Below are 16,945 nucleotides of genomic sequence, written 5' to 3' on the forward strand. Positions count from 1 at the left end.
AATCAACTAATGTGAGGTGTAAAAAATTTAATTCTTGATCTTATACTGTTTGGAGTGTAAGCAACTCATTATATAGAAAAGATGCCTTACATCACAGAGAGGCTGAAATCTAAGGTGCCCACAGAAAGGCTAAGCAAGGCTTGCAGTTTAAGGTATAAGATGATTGTCAGACATGCAGGCACCTCGGTCTACATATCACGTACCAAAAAGTCAGCCTCTGTTCTCTCAAGCACCTGATATTCTATGTCCCAACTGTCTAAAGATGGTCATTAAGGACTTTGCAATTCCAACTCATAAACTAATTTAAACCCAAAGAGACAGTGTCTAAAAGGAAGAGTAAGCATAAAAATATAATATATAAACATATTTAATAGAAATATTAAAATAATCACTATGTTTCCTCTCATTGCTAAAATCATGAAAGAGTATTTCTTTTGTAATCAAAGTAATAATTTTTAATCAGTTAAAAAAGTATTTTTGTTATATTCATAAGCAGAAACCATATTTCAAAACAAGTGTATAGACTTAAAAAAGGCCTAGACTTAAAGAGAAAGTGGGATTTATTTAAATACTATTATAGTTTCATTGTATGCTGTTGGCATACTTATATTCACAGTACATAAAGTAAAAAAAAATTAATCTTTTAAAGTCAGCTCTGAAATAGATGCATTTTCTTTAATACATTCACTAGTTAGTTCTGTTCTAAAACAGGAGGGAAGATAGATATATGAGATATTTTTAAAAGAACAAACTCAACAAGTCAGCATCACATTTCAGGTAAATTAAATTGGAAGCCAATGTTCTGAGTAACCAAAGTAAAAGTCAGTTAACCAGCTGAGAGTGAAAATTAGAATATAAATTAAAAAGCTTAAGAGAGACCTTCATAGAACACACTGTAACAAATATTAAAAATAGAATTCTCAAATTTATGATTTAAGAACACAATTTTTTTGTAGTCAATAAAATATATTCAGAGGCATCAAAAACAAGTCATAACACCATCTAGAGTTATTAAGAAGAACTGTGGATCTCTAGTGTCTCTCTAAAATCCTTCTAATGGAAAACTTACAGAATAACATTATCTGCTGAAACATGGGAAGCACCAGATTCATATTTTGATAAAATGCTGAGTAATACAATCATTTTTCTGATACATTTTTATTTGGGGAGATGGAGAGAATTCTCAAAATAGACTCATGGCTTAGAAGTAGTTGAGCTGTAACAAGAGCCTAGAGAGACACCATGAAATCAACCCAAGGTGAGGTGGTGGTTCCATCTCCTCACATTCAGTATTACACCAGCCAATAAAGGGCTTTGACAACACAGTGAGTTTTGATATAACTTACTTTAGAGGGCAAAAACCCAGTTAATTTAAAAGTAAATAACTACATAAATTGTATTTTAACTTAGTCTCATAATTAACTGTAGTATATCTAACATATAGTCCCTTAATAATCAAACCAACTTTACCAATAAAGCATTTTCCTTCATGTTCTAATTAACAAATTTCTTTAACAATTTATAGCTAATTACAATCTACCAGCCCAACCTTGCAATAAATATTCGTGTAATGTTATTTTAAAAGCCTAAATTCCAGTTGATATGGTACCAGAATGTCACTTAATTTTAACATTCACAGTACTGCTCAGAAATGGACAGGTCCTGAGGTTCTAGAGAATGGAGTGAGTTCTTGTTGCTTTCACCTGGCAGCATGCGTGGGTGATCACAGAATCAAAGAGCTGTGGACTGGTATCAACAGTGCAGGCTATTGTACTTTTACTTCAAGCTGAGACTTTTAAATACAGGATACAGTGGTGGGCAAATGTAGCCTTTCAACTATGAGTACATGAAACACAGTTTATTCTTGTATTATTTATTTGTATTACAACTATAAACCTACTTTTGCCCACCCCTGTATATGTGCACACATATGTACAAACACGTGTGGATATGGATATACACACGCTTTATGATGAAAGAATAACAGCAATATATGTGAACAATTTTTGCCAAATGGATTCTATTTGGTTAACAAAGAATGTTCTTTCCATCCATCTATCTAAGTCCAGACCAGCTATGAAGATAGGATGCCCATCCGGAGGAACGGGAAGCATTTTCTTCCTCACCTTTGGGGAGTTAAAAAAAAAAAGTATTAATCTTCTCATATCATACTTTGATGTTACGAATCTTTCTGTTCTTAAACTTTCAGTATTTATTGTTTACTGTCTTTCTCTATTAGATAATTCCAAAATAAAGTCTCCAGTGCCATTAAATATTATTGAAAATAAAAGGAACTTTTTATATTCTTTTGAAATAGAAACCTTTACATAACTTAGAACCTAAAACTAATCGATTTACGGTAAACCTCAAAACTAAACCAAAACAAACCCCAACTGTTTTTTAATCATTTAAAAATTAGGCTTATTGAAGTATAATTTACTTACAGTAAAATTCAACCTTTTAAATGTAGCACCACCCCCAACCAAGGTATAATGTGTCAAAGTTTTCTCATGCCCTTTTGCCAGCACCCCTGTTACTCCTTCACAACCACTGCTTTGTTTTCTGTCCTTATAGTGTTGTTGTTTTTTCCTAGAAATTCATATAAATAGAATCACATTGTATATAGTCTTTTTTTTTTTGAGTCTTATAGTCTTCTTTCACTTGCACAATGCATTCAACCATCCATGCTGTTGTGTGTATCAGTTCACTCTTTTTTACTGCTGAGTAGTATTCCATTGTGTCTGCACCAGTTTATTTATTTACCAGTGAAGGATATTTGAGCTGTTTCTAGTTTTTAGCAATTTAAAATGAAGCTGCTACAGTGGGCATGTGCTGGGGGTGGGAATGGCTGGGGAGAGGTCAATGGGGGAAAAAGGAGACATATGTAATATTTTCAACAATAAAGAATTTAAATTAAAAAATAAAAAGAAACTGCTATAAACATTTGTGAGAGGTGTTTTTTTTGTTTGTTTTGTTTTTGCTAGTCCTCATCCCAGGATATTTTTTCCCATTGACTTTTTTTCCGAGAGAGTGGAAGGCAGAAAGGGAGGGAGGGAGGGAGGGAGGGAGAGAGAGAATGAGAGACAGAGAGAGAATCATTGATGTGAAAGAGATACATATATTGGTTACTTCCTATACACACCCAGAGCAGGGTGGGTGAATGAACCTGCATCTCAGATTCATGCCCTTGACCAGGAATCCAACCCATGACCCTTTGGTGCATGGGCCAATGCTCTTTAACCGCTGAGCATTGCTGGCTAGGGCTGTGCAGAGGTTTTTAATTTAAAAATTCAAGAACTAATTCACATACCATAAAATTCACACTTTCAGGATTTATAATTCAGGGGTTTTTAAAAATATGTTCACTAGAGGCCCGGTGCATGAAATTAATGCACAGGGGGAGGTCCCCTCAACCCAGCCTGGACCCTCTCCAATCCGGGACCCCTCGCGGGATGTCCGACTGCCGGTTTAGGATTGGATTGGGCCTAAACAGGCAGTTGAACATCCCTCTCACAATCTGGGACCGTTGGCTCCTAACTGCTCACCTGCCTGCCTGCCTGATCACCCCTAACAGCCTGATCACCCCTAACCACCTCTGCCTGCCAGCCTGATTGCCCCCAACTCCCTCCCCCTGGCTGGCCTGGTTACCGACAATTGCCCCCCCTGCTGGTCTGGTCATCCCCAACTGCCCCCCCCCCACACCGGCCTGGTCACCCCCAACTGCCCCCCTCCTGCTGGCTTGGTCGCCCCTAACTGCCCCCCCTGCCAGCCTGGTTGCCCCTCACTGCCCCTCCTGCCGTCCTGGTGACCCCCAACTGCCCCCATGCCAGCCTAGTCGCCCCCAACTGCCTCCCCTGGCGGCCTGGTTGCCCCTCACTGTCCCCCTCTGCTGGCCTGGTTGCCCCAAACTGCCCCCCTGTTGGCTTGGTTGCCCCTCACTGCCCCCCTCTGCCGGCCTGGTCACCCTTTACTGCCCTCCCTGCCAGCCTGGTCGCCCCACACAGCCTGCTGGTCAGTCGTTTGGTCGACCCTCGCTAACCCCCTGCTGGCCTGGTTGCCCCACACAGCCTGCTTTTCGGTTGTTACTGTGAGGGCATCATGACCAATTTGCATTATTACCCTTTTATTAGTATAGATGAGCTTTGTGTTTTTCTTTGTGTAGACATAGGTTTTCTGAACACCTTGGAATGGGACTGTTGCTGTACAATGAAGGTATGCTTAACTTATCCTTCACTTCTCCCCTCCCCTCCACAAAGGCAACCATCATTACATTTAGCATATACCCTTCCAGACACCCTTCTGTGTTTTCAGACATATATGTACAGTTGGGTCTCATTCAGAGAAGCATTTTCAAAGTTTTAAATGGAGAAACTACAGTTTACACACCACTTTCATTTATTTTTCTGTTTATTGTCTGGTTTTATTCATGTATTAGAGGCCTGGTGCATGAAAATTGTGCACTCAGTGGTGGTGGTGGGGGGTCCCTTAGCCCAGCCTGCACCCTCTCACAGTCCAGGAGCCCTTGGGGGAATGTCTGATGGATGACTTGGGTCTGCTCCCTACCTAAGCCATCAGTTAGACATCCTTAGCGCTGCCGCAGAAGTGGGAAAGGCTCCTTCCACCACCACTGCGCTCGCCAGCCATGAGCCCGACTTCTGGCTGAGCGGCGCTTCCCCTGGCTGAGCATCTGTGCCCTGATGGTCAGTGCGCATCATAGCAACCGGTCGTTCTGCTGTTGGGCTGAAACTGGCTCTCCGACATCCCCCAAGGGGTCCCAGATTGTGAGAGGGAACAGGCCAGGCCAAGGGACCCCACTGCTGCACTATCGGGGCTGGGGAGGAATACGGGAGATTGGCCAGCCAGGGAGGGACTGTGGGAAGGCTCTAGGGCAGGGGTCCTCAAACTTTTTAAACAGGGGGCCAGTTCACTGTCCCTCAGACCGTTGGAGGGCCGTACTATAGTTTAAAAAACTATGAACGAATTCCTATGCGCACTGTGGGCCCGGGACGAGTCAGCTGCTAAGCGGGACAGGCAGCGGCACCCGGCGGGCCAGATAAATGTCCTCGGCGGGCCGCATGTGGCCCGCAGGCCATAGTTTGAGGGCCCCTGCTCTAGGGCGTGTATGGTCCACCTTGCTCAGTCCCAATCAGCTAGACCCCAGCAGCAAGCTAACCTACCAGTTGGAGCTTCTGCTCCCTGGTGGTCAGTACATGTCATAGCGACAGGTGGACCGGTCAACTGTCTGCCCCCTGGTGGTCAGTGCACGTCATAGTGAGCGGTTGAGCAGCCTTAGCATATCATTAGCATATTATGCTTTGATTGGTTGAATGACCAACTGGATGACCAGACACTTAGCATATTAGTCTTTTATTATATAGAATTAGTTATAAACTGCTACATACCAAATTACCACAAACTTATCAGCTTAAAACACATTTATTTTATTTAATTTTTTAAATTTAATAAATCTTTATTGTTCATATTACAATTGTTCCTCTTCCCCCCCCCCCCATAGCTCCCCTCCACCTGGTTCCCACCCCACCCCATGCCCTAACCTCTCCCCTACTGTCCTCGTCCAAAGGTTTATGATTTTTGTCCAGTCTCTTCCTGCACCTCCCACACCCCTTTCCCCCCGAGAATTGTCAGTCCACGCCCTTTCTATGCCCCTGATTCTATTATATTCACGTTTATTCTGTACATCAGATTTTTAATTCACTTGATTTTTAGATTCACTTGTTGATAGACATGTATTAGTTGTTCATAATTTTTATCTTTACTTTTTTCTTCTTCCTCTTCTTAAAGAGTACCTTTCAGCATTTCATATAATACTGGTGTGGTGGTGATGAACTCCTTTTGCTTTTTCTTATCTGTGAAGCTCTTTATCTGCCCTTCAATTCTGAATGATAGCTTTGCTGGGTAGAGTAATCTTGGTTGTAGGTTCTTGCTATTTATCACTTTGAATATTTCTTTCCACTCCCGTCTGGCCTGCATAGTTTCTGTTGAGAAATCAGCTGACAATCATATGGGTGCTCCCTTGTAGGTAACTAACTGCTTTTTTCTTGCTGCTTTTAATATTCTCTCTTTGTCTTTTGCTCTTGGCGTTTTAATTATGATGTGTTTTGGTGTGGTCCTCTTTGGATTCCTTTGTTTGGGGTTCTCTGCACTTCTTGGACTTGTAAGTATATTTCTTTTACCAGGTGGGGAAAGTTTTCGGTCATTATTTCTTCAAATATGTTTTCAATATCTTGCTCTCTCTCTTCTTCTGGCACCCCCATAATTCGGATGTTGGTACACTTGAAGTTGTCCCAGAGTCTTCTTACACTATCTTCAACTTTTTGGATTCTTTTTTCTTTTCCAGCTGAGTGTTTTTTGCTTTGTATTTCAACTCTTTGACTTGATTCTTGCAGTCCTCTAGTCTGCTGTTAGGTCTCTGTATAATATTTTTTATTTCAGACAGTGTATGTTTAATTTTTAGTTGGTCCTTTTTCATATCCTCAAGGGTCTCGTTAAATTTATCGGCCTTTTCTAGGATATTCTTGAAAATCCTTATAATTGTGGTTTTGAATTCTATATCCAGTCATTTGTTTTCCTCCATTTCTTTAATTTGTGATCTGTTTCTTTGTCTCCACATTTTCGCTGCTTCCCTGAGTTGGTAGGGTAGCTTTGTGTGCTAGGTTTCCTATATGGCCCAGTGGTTGGTCTCCCCAGTTAACCTGAGATGGACACTCTTGGTGCACCCCTTTGTGGACTGTGTGTACAGCCTTGTTGTAGTTAAGTCTTGATTGTTGTTGGTATCACTGGGAGGAATAGACCTCCAGGCCAGTTGGCTGTGAGGATCAGCTGTGTCTACAATGGGAGAAGTTAGGTGCTGGAGACAGCCTTATAGGATTAGACTTGCACAATTGCAAAAGCCTCTGTGCTCAGCTCGGATGGGGCGGGGTCTCAGGGCGGAGCATACAGTCTTGGCTTCCCATCAGCTCTGACCTTCTGTGCGCGCCTCCTGACCTCTGCCTTCTGCGACTCCCCTGAGTTTCCACCTGACATTTCAGATTCCCCCTGTAAGAGCGTAGGTCCCCAGGGGCTCGCCCGGAACTGGGGTTCAGTGCAGTCCGAACTAGGGTTCAGTGTAGTCAGAAGCTTTCAACTCCCTTCCACTAGGGAATGCCTGCGGCAACCTCCGCATTCAGCTTTCTCTGCGAGCACTCGCGTGCGTGCACGCGCGCCTTCAGACCCACCACGGCTGCCCTGGGTCTCCAAGTCTCCGTGTGCCTTTCTCTCTACCTGACAGTTCAGACTCCCCCTGTATGAGCCTGGGTCCACAGGGTTTCGCCCGGAACTGGGTTTCAGTGCAGTCAGAACTGGGGTTCAGTGCAGTCGGGGGCTTCCTTCCCCCTCCCGCCAGAGAAAGTCAGCCAGGCACTCAGTCGCCCTTCCTCTCTGCGCAAATCTCCGTACCTCAGCCGTCCTTTGCCGCTCCTCTAATTCTCTGTGAGCTTTCCTCCTTCCTTCTAGTTGTAGAATTTCCACTCAGCCAGCCTTCCTGTGGTTCTGAATGATGTCCATTCCATTTTTTAGTTGTAGTTTTGAAATTGTTGTGCAAGGCAGCAGTTTAGGTGCTTACCTATGCCGCCTTCTTGGTTTCTTTATCTTCAAATTTTTGAATTTTTTCTTTTTGCTTTTCCGGCTGAGTGTTTTTTGCTTCTTTTTATTTCAACTCTTTGACTTGATTCTTGCGGTCCTCTAGTCTGCTGTTAGGTCTCTGTATATTTTTTATTTCAGACAGTGTATGTTTAATTTTTAGTTGGTCCTTTTTCATATCCTCGAGGGTCTCATTAAATTTATCGGCCTTTTCTAGGAAATTCTTGAAAAACCTTATAACCGTGGTTTTGAACTCTATATCCAGTCGTTTGCTTTCCTCCATTTCTTTCATTTGTGATCTGTTTCTTTGTCTCCGCATTTTGACTGCTTCCCTGAGTTGGTAGAGTAGCTTTGTGTGGTAGGTGTCCTCTAGGGCACAGTGGCTCAGCCTCCCCAGTTACCTGAGTTGGAAACTCTTGGTGCACCCCTTTGTGGGCTGTGTGCTCAGCCTTGTTGTAGTTAAGTCTTGATTGTTGTTGGTATCACTGGGAGGAATTGACCTCCAGGCCAAATGGCTGTGAGGATCAGCTGTGTCTACACTGGGAGAACTTCTGTGCTGGAGACACTCTTATGAGACAAGACTTGCAAAATTGCAAAAGCCTCTGGGCTCAGCTTGGATGGGGCGGAGTTTCAGGGCGGAGCAGATAGCCTTGGTTTCCCGTCAGCCCTGCCCTATGAGGCCCCTGGGTCTCAGTGCCCCTCAGTAATCACTGCAAGCACGTCTGAGAGAAAGCCGCCCTCGAGTTTCCCCCGCTGCCAGATAGTCCAGTTTCTCCCTGAATGAGTCGGGGTTCCCAGAAACTTGCCTGGAACTGGAGTTCAATGCAGTCGGGAGCTTTTGTCTCCCTCCTGCTTTAGAAAGCCAGCCGTGCACTCAGCCTCCTGTGCATTCAGCTGTCAGTCCTCTCTGCGCTCGCACACGCGCGCCTCCAGACCTCTGCCTTTCGCAGCCCCCGAGTCTCAGTGTGCTTTCTTTTTCCTGACAGTCCAGATTCCCCCCGAATGAGTCTGGTTTCCCAGTGTCTCACCTGGAACTGGAGTTCAGTGCAGTCGGGAGTTTCCTTCTCCCTCCCGCTTTAGAAAGCTAGCCGAGCACTCAGCCACCCGTGCACACAGCCGCCTGTCCTCTCCGCGTGCGAACCTCTGTACCTCAGCCTTTTGTAGCTCCTCAAGTCGCAATGTGCTTTCCTCTTTTCTTCTAGTTGTAGAATTTCCACTCAGCCAGCTTTCCTGTGGTTCTGGATGGTGTCCATTTTGGCTTTTAGTTGTAGTTTTGATATTGTTGTGCGAGACAGCAGTTTAGGTGTTTACCTATGCCACCATCTTGGTTTCTCAATCTTAAAACACATTTAGTCACTCAGTTTCTGTGAGGCAGCAGTCCAGGAATGGCTTAGCTGGGTCCTCTGTCTCAAAGTCTCTCAAAAATCTACAATCAAGGCATCTTCCAGGGACAAGCTCTCATGTGAAGGAACAAAGGAGAAGGATCTGCTTCAAAGTCACAGTAGATAGCAGAACTCAGTTCCTCAAGAGCTGCTGGAAGGACGGCCTTAGTTCATTGTCACATGAGCCTCTCCAATATGGCAGCTTGTGTCAATAAAGTATGTAAGTGGAGAAGGCAGAGCATCTGCTAGCAAGACAGAAGTCACAGTCTCTTGCAACTTATATGTAACATCCTACCTCTTTTGCTATATTCTACTGGCTACAATTAGTCATGAGGCCAGCTTACTGGCCATTCAAGGGGAGAGGATTACATAAAGGCACAGATACATGGATGAGAGATTAATGGGACAGGAGGCCTTGTAGAAGTCTGTCTTCCACAATTGCAAGAAGAGCTTCTAGAAAGCTCTTTATTTATGGATGGACAACTGGGCACTGACTCTGCTTTCTCCCATCAGAGGAGGTGGCTTTGCTCCCAGGAACAATGAGAGCTAGGTGACTGTAAAACATTTCCCAATACAAAATGCAGAGACTATTGTGTGTTCTTCTGGAATAAATGATATACTCTGAGTATAAGTCTTGTGACACAATAAAACTCAAGCTGTGTTCTCAGATCTGGCATGACCCTGCCCTGTCAATATTCCTGGAAGCTATTCATCTCCGTAAGTAAATAATAACCAGAGTAGAGCCATGCTGAGATATGGTGCCTTTGCTCTTGCCCTGAGCAATTGTTCTCTTCTGATGCAGATCCAACCAGGTACTTACAGTGAGTATATCAGCGTGCACTGAAGGGTCAAGGGTTTGGTTTCTGGTCAGGGCACATGCCCAGGTTGTGGGTTTGATCTCCTGCGTGTGGAGGCAACTGATGGATGTTTCTTTCTCTCTTTCTCTCTCCCCCTTCCCCTCTCTCTCTCAAATCAATAAAAATATATCCTTCGGTGAGGATTAAAAAAGAAAAGCTTATGATAGTATTTGTATTTTTCTCAACTGTATTTGTTGGACTTTTTCCTCTTTATGTGTACACAATGTTAGACCTTGGTATATAAGTAACAATATACAGCTCTGTAAATAATAACCTAGTTGGGGAGTAAAGATGTACAGAAGCAACTTTTAGTTTTGGCCAGAGCAGCAGAGCTGAGATTCCAGTTTTTCACAGGGAAGTACTATGTAATTAACATATGTGGAGAGCGAGCTGATTTAGCACAAGTTGTATCCCAAGTGGACTGCAATCTGTAAGTTGTGTTGGGATTTGATAAGCAGGGAGGAGGGTGAGTTAACATTTACATTGCAAGTAGAGTGACAATATTTTCTTAGCAGTGTCTTCTTCATGTCACATTTGGGGACTAATATGGCACTTTATACTGTGTTTCTTATATAGAGTCTAGAGGCCCAGTGCATAAATACGTGTACAGGTGGGGTCCAGCTGGCCTGGCCCCAATCAGGGAGGATCAGGGCTGGGCCTGTCGGGAGGAGGAGATGGTGGGAGGTTAGCCGGCCAGCCTGCCTGGATCAGGCCCAATCAGGGCCCCTGATCAAGGCCGGGCCAGCAGGCCCTGCCCCTGATTGGGGTATGGGGGCTGATTGGGGGTGGGGCTGGCCATGGGGAGGGGCTGTGGGCAGTGGGCCAGCTGGCCCCACCCCTGAATGGGGTGGTTGGGGGTTGCCAGTCAGGGGCCAGTGGCCTGGGGGAGGGGCCATGGGTCCTTGGGCGGCCGGCCCTGCCCCTGATCAGGGTGGGGGGCCAATCTGGGGTGGGGCTGGGTGGGGGAACGGCTGCAGGATATTGGCCGGCCAGCCTCGCCCCCTATTGGAGTGTGTGTGTGTGTGGGGGGGGGCACGATCAGGGGTGGGGCTGGCTGGGGGGAGGGGCTGTGGGCCGATCAGGATGGGGGGGCTATCGGGGGTGTAGCCAGCCAGGGGGAGGGGCTGCAGGCGGTTGGCTAGCCAGCCCTGCCCCCTATTGAGGTGAGGTGGCTATCAGGGGCAGGGGGTGTGATCAGGGGTGGGGCGGCCAGGGGGAGGGGCTGCAGGAGGTTGGCCACCCAGCCCTACCCCTACTGGGGTGGGGGTGTGTGTGATCAGGAGCAGGCTGGCCATGGGGAGGGGCTGTGGGCCCATCATGGTGGGGTGGGCTGATCGGGGCGCAGCTGGCCGGGGGGTGGGGGGGAAGGGCGGAGGCGTTTGGCCAGCAGGCCCCACTCTTGATTGGGGTGGGAGAGTCTGATCAGGGGCAGGCCGGCAGGGGGGAGGGGCTGCAAGGTTGGCTGCCAGGCCCACCCCCTGATTGGGCTGGTTCGCTGGCCACAGTGGGCATCACAACTACCGGTTGTTAGGTCGTTATGGCTGTTACGGTAGCTGCCTTTTTATATATATATAGATATAACAGGCAGCAACCAGCAGCTCATAAGTTTGGCCCTTAATAGGTGTCTATCATAAGGATTTTAATGTCACTTATCAGAGTTGGATAACCTTATTCCCTAAACTAATGCTTCTCAAATATTTGTGACCTAAACCCAGAGAAAAAAAAAAGACATTTTATATTAGGAACTGACAGTCAGACAAATAACCAACATCCATACATATACCTAGAGAGTTTCAAGAAATAATTCTTACTCTTACTAAATTCAATGTATTCTGTTGTGTCTTTTTTTTTCCTCAAATCCTCACCTGAGAATATGTTCATTTTAGAGAGAGGATGGAAGAGGGAGAGAGTGAGAAACATCAATAAACAACATTTAAAAGTTATAATTTTAAATCACAGTGTTAAGAAAAAGATTTTAAGTATATAGACAAAGTCACAACCACAAGACAACATTTAGAGTAAGTCATAAAACAAGTTTTAAGACTTTGCTTCACCTACCTTGAGCAATTGTGGCAAGTTTTCCCTTTTCTTCAGGGCTGAGCTGTAACATTGTGTCTATGACAGGAAGAAGCCTCTCTCTTTCACTACCTGGTTTTAGGAAAATGAACTGTAGCAAGACATTCTTCAAGTACTCCAGGTTAGCTACGGACTTCTCTCGCTCTTGATTTCTTTCCAATCTTCTAATTTCATTTTTGAGAAGCTGGTATGAGAGAAATGACTTAAAAGTAGGTTTTAGGAGCTTCTGGTTAAACATGGCAGACTGCACACATGCATTTTTCTTCTCTTCCCCCCTGACAATGCCCCCAAAATGACAATAATGGAGAGCCTAGGAGAGGAGAAAAATGTAGATGAGAAATATCAAGAAAGTCCCAGAAAAATGGGAGAGATGAAGTGTCAGTAAATCAATCCAAATACTGACCAAGTACCAGAGACAAAGAGGAGAGAATGGATCCCACAGAAACACAGACAATCTCCTGCCTCAGAAGTACAGGTTACCATGGGAACTGAGGACTACATGAAGTCTATATAGGTTAGTACCAGGATGTTCCCTCTACCTGCATACTCTCTATAGAAACTAAGCCAAGAGGGCTTAGGGTTCTGGGTTGCCAAACACATTGTAAGGAGTGCAAGACAGAAGTCTAAAAGCAGGGGATGAGTGAACATCTGTATCCACCACCAACCCCTTTCCCTGCCCTGCTCCCAGAACCCACAGCAGTTAAGATGCACACAGTGAAATTATGTTTTCATGATGAACAGCATTTCACCAAAAATAAAGTCAAGTTTAGGATAGAATGAAAATTCTGGAGTGCAAGATAATCTAAAATATAAGGAAAATGGAGCAAAGGATATGAAGAAGATGGTAGAATGTTAGTCTTTGAGGAAGATTCATGGGTTGAAACAAAAAATATATATATTGTTTTAGTTCATCATTTTATGGGCTAGTCCAGGAAAGTTAGCCAGCGATGTCCTAAAACCCAGAGCCATTTTAGAAAAGTGACAATAAGGTCTAAGAAATCATATAAGAATGTATATTTGTGGAAATAAAATATAAATAGTCACTTAGGTTCATGGGATTAGTGATTTGTTAGATGTGATAATATTTTGACTTTGTGGGAAAATGTTTTTTTTTTTATAGAGATGCATACTAAAATATTTAGTGATGGGATGCCATAATATATTTAACCAGAGGCCCGGTGCACAGATTCGTGCAATGGTGGGGTCCCTCGGCCTGGCCTGCTCTCTCTCACAATCCAGGACCCCTCGGGGGATGTCGGAGAGTCAGTTTTGGCCTGATCCCCGCAGGCCAGGCTGAGGAACCCCACTGGTGCTAAAATCTGTGCACCAGGCCTCTAGTATGCATATAAGATCTTTGGTTGATGTCTTCCTGCCCTCCCCCCTTCCCTCTGAGATTCATCGGTCTGTTCCATGTTTCCATGCCTGTGCGTTGTCTGCCCCCTGGTGGTCAGTGTGCATCATAGCTACCAGTCAAATGGTCAGACACTTAGCATACTAGCCTTTTATATATATAGATGTGCTGCAAATAACTGAATAACTTGGCATTAAAAAAGTTATTTTGACAAGGACAACTGGTGGCCCTGCATGGCACAGGCAGAAGTATGTGCTTCTTGGAAAGCCAGGGGTTTGAATTTTGCTCCACCGTTTATCAGCTTCAGGTGTTCTCTTCAGTGCTTTTGTTAGAAAGGACAAGGGTCTCAAGATCTGGTGGTTCTCACTAAATGCTATTCTTGCTAAATGTTAAAAACCCAGGGCCTGGCTCATGAGAATTACTCAACAAGTAGTATGACTATATTTAGAGAGTCTATATACCATTGAGCTAGGTTGGAATATATAATTTGTGTATTCCTCAACTGCTCCACAATATACCTTATTCCTACACATTTCTGGTGTCTTTAAAGGAGGAAAAGCTCCCTATGCTATTTTACCATCTGTGGAAAGTAGTTTAGTGCCATAAACAGCAGAATACTCTGAATAAGAAATGCTCCATGGTTTATCTTTAAAATACCCATTTAAGTTTTATTTAAGCACATGTAGAATAATGACTTGTGAATATATGTCTACATTCTAAATCTATTACGTTTCTTAGAAAAAGTAGGAATTAAAATAGTATTTATATAATAGATATAAAAGCAATTAATATTTCTTGATATGGGAATATAATACTATCAGGAATCAAGATGTTATGGAAACACCTGATCTGTGAGTTTGTAAACTTAGATAAGTGTGGGTAGAGGGCCAAGAAACCCAAATTGCATTTTCTTGTCGGCAGTTTTTGACCCTTACCTTAATTTGCTCCATAAGGATTGCATTGGTTGCTTCCGTTTCCCGAAGCAGGCCATTTAAGTGATCGGCACTTTTTGTGGTGGAAATGAGCTTTTGCATCAATTCTTCTTTGGTAAATTCAACATGCCACAAAGGAGGCTCTGTAAGATGTTGTTCCAGTAATTAATTTTCAAAATCAAGATTACAGATGAAGATTCTAAATAAGAGAAATATCTTAGTACAGATATTTTGCCCCCCAATATTACATAGGTCCACTTTCTTTGCCATTCCTCTAATCATAACACAGTTAAAAACTTACATGTTAAATGTAACAAAGACAATCTCTGTAGTAAGGCATGTAATCTAATTAAATATAAATTCTATGAGCCCCAATTCTGCAATTTGTTAGGCTTTTGTTTATAAATCATTTTGTTTATAAATCATTTTATCACTCAACCTCCTCTATTAATGTTCTAAGAGCTTGTGTCATTTTACTTATAAATGAAGTAGTAACATTTACTGATCACTCATATCATGGCGCCTCAAGAATTTTATATGAGGTGGAGTAGTTATTATTTTTCAAATTTTACAAAAGATGAAACAAGCAATTTTGGCAAAATCACAAAGCCAAGTCTGATTCTGGGGTCTAGTGCTGCTCTTTAGTGATGCTTCCATCTCACCACTATTAACTTCACTTAAGGAACAATAAGTACAGCTTCCACCCACATCACAATCAATGATTGTGGATATTCAAGGACTCCAGATCCTGAAACTTCAGAAAGATGACAGATTACCCCTGAATTGTGAATCTTAGTTAGTATTCATTATAGGCAAGAAAAATATATCACAACTTCACTATATGGAAGAAGGCAAATTTAGCACTACTGCTTTATCGAGAGGAATAAACTGTTTCTCAGAATGGTGAGAGAATATAATACTTTCTAATACTACCTTAGAACTTCCAGCATCTATTTCTGGCTCAAGCTTAGGTAGAACTAATTTTAATTAAGCAATTTTTTTCCTTCCTTCATTCTGCAGGAAAGTTTTCCATTTGAAAAGGGGTGAAACACTGAAAGAAATTTTACTGGAGTAGATAAAAAAAAAAAGCATTTGTAATTTAGAGTAATATTGGTTAGACAAGACAGTAAAATTAAATAAAAACATACTTAAACAGAAAAACATACCAAGTTTAGTTGTGGGAGAATTAAGAAGCTGCTCTAAAGACTGCGTGTGAGTGCCAGTGGAAGATACAGACTCCGTATCAGCCGTCTCCATCCCTTCTCCCTCCTCCCGGGTTATACAATGCATGTCCAGTAGGGGGAGGTCTGTGTTTCTCCTTTCTCGAAGGTTCTTCACAGGTTGGTGGAAAGAAGGTGGGCCTATTTTTTTTAAAGGGGAAGTGAGAGAGTGTTCAAAATTGATAAATTCAGCATTAACAGAGATACACAATAAAATTAAAATGATCCTAGGAATGTCAGATGATATGGTAAGGAATTTGAATAAATAGGATAAAAAGTAAATGATGTATAAAAAATAAGTTCTGAAATAGTCCTAAAAACTGAACTTGTAACCACGTGTCATTTCAGCAGAAGCTATAAATTACTATTAGTTAGATACGATAAAGTATTAGATAACACAAAGCTCACAATTAGAGACCTCAACATTGGCAGAAATTCTAAAACTAGATTCCAGCTGTTTTTGAGGATCAGGTATTTCAGCTGGCTGCATACTTTCTGACACAACAGACTTGCTGACGTATGCTCAGCAAACGTTCTTGTTGATCACTGCCCTCTACTGATTCCTACCATTGTCTGCTCAGTGTTCAGGCAAGAAGAACCTAGAGTTCAGGACAGGGAACTAATCAGCACTAATCACAAGCAAGGCTCTCCTGCTTGCTGGTAGTGAACACTTGCATAGAAATGTAAGGTTGGTAAGACACTTTCAAATACATCACTTTATCGATCCCAAGAAACCTGAAGTTCAGAGAAAGTAAATGACTTTGCTCAGGGTCTCAGAGCTGGGTCAGAGACCAGAATTCTAACCCAGGTTTTTTAACTTCAAATTTCACTTATTTTCCCATTCCATGAAGTTGCCTCCCATTTTCTTTTCTTTAATATATCTTTGTTGATTTCAGAGAGGAAGGGAAAGGGAGAGAGAGATAGAAACATCAATGATGAGAGAGAACTATGGATCAGCTGCTTCCTGCATTCCCCTACTGGGGATTGAGCCCACAACCCGGACATGTGCCCTGACCAGGAATTGAACTGTGACCTCCTGGTTCATAGGTCAACGACCAACCACTGAGACATGCTGGCTTGGCTGCCTCCTATTTTCTTTCAAACATTAGCCCTCTGGCTACATTTGTTGAGGCATTTTCCTGGATTTCTGATATTTTCCTAACTGCTTATTCTACTGCTGGTTCCTAGACTACAATCTCTTATGCAACCCGTGTTTCCCTGGCTGATTACTTTCTGTGCTGATTCTTGGCATATGTTAAATTTTCTTAAAAGTTGGTTTCTGACCCTGATGAGTGACTTATAACTGATGACATTTTTCCATGGCAAACAGTGTTAAGTATGAAGCTGATACTTAATACTAAAATGTAGCCTCATCTAGGCTGACATATTTCCATCTCTTCCAGAAAGTAGACTGACACTGGGTGTGGCTGAACTAAAACTCCAACTAATCAGAAACGAGAGGGAAGAGCTGTATTGGCCAACCAATCCT

General features: G+C 43.1%; 1 protein-coding gene across 4 annotated transcripts in view; it reads right to left on the bottom strand.

Moving 5' to 3' along the window:
• Positions 1-542: 542 nt before the first annotated feature.
• GCC2 (GRIP and coiled-coil domain containing 2) overlaps positions 543-16,945 on the bottom strand; it is an 87,542-nt gene continuing 71,139 nt past the window's right edge. For all 4 annotated transcript variants that reach the window (XM_080653368.1, XM_080653367.1, XM_080653366.1 and 1 more), the window contains 4 exons: positions 15,403-15,597; positions 14,240-14,379; positions 11,936-12,137; positions 543-2,126 (listed from right to left, as the gene is read on the bottom strand). In XM_080653368.1, the coding sequence (XP_080509494.1) occupies positions 2,056-2,126; positions 11,936-12,137; positions 14,240-14,379; positions 15,403-15,597 (608 nt within the window). In that variant the 3' untranslated portion in view covers positions 543-2,055. The remainder of the gene's footprint in view (positions 2,127-11,935; positions 12,138-14,239; positions 14,380-15,402; positions 15,598-16,945) is intronic.

This window comes from Plecotus auritus (genome assembly GCF_963455305.1).
Source record: "Plecotus auritus genome assembly, chromosome: 2".
NCBI classification, from domain to species: domain Eukaryota; kingdom Metazoa; phylum Chordata; class Mammalia; order Chiroptera; family Vespertilionidae; genus Plecotus; species Plecotus auritus.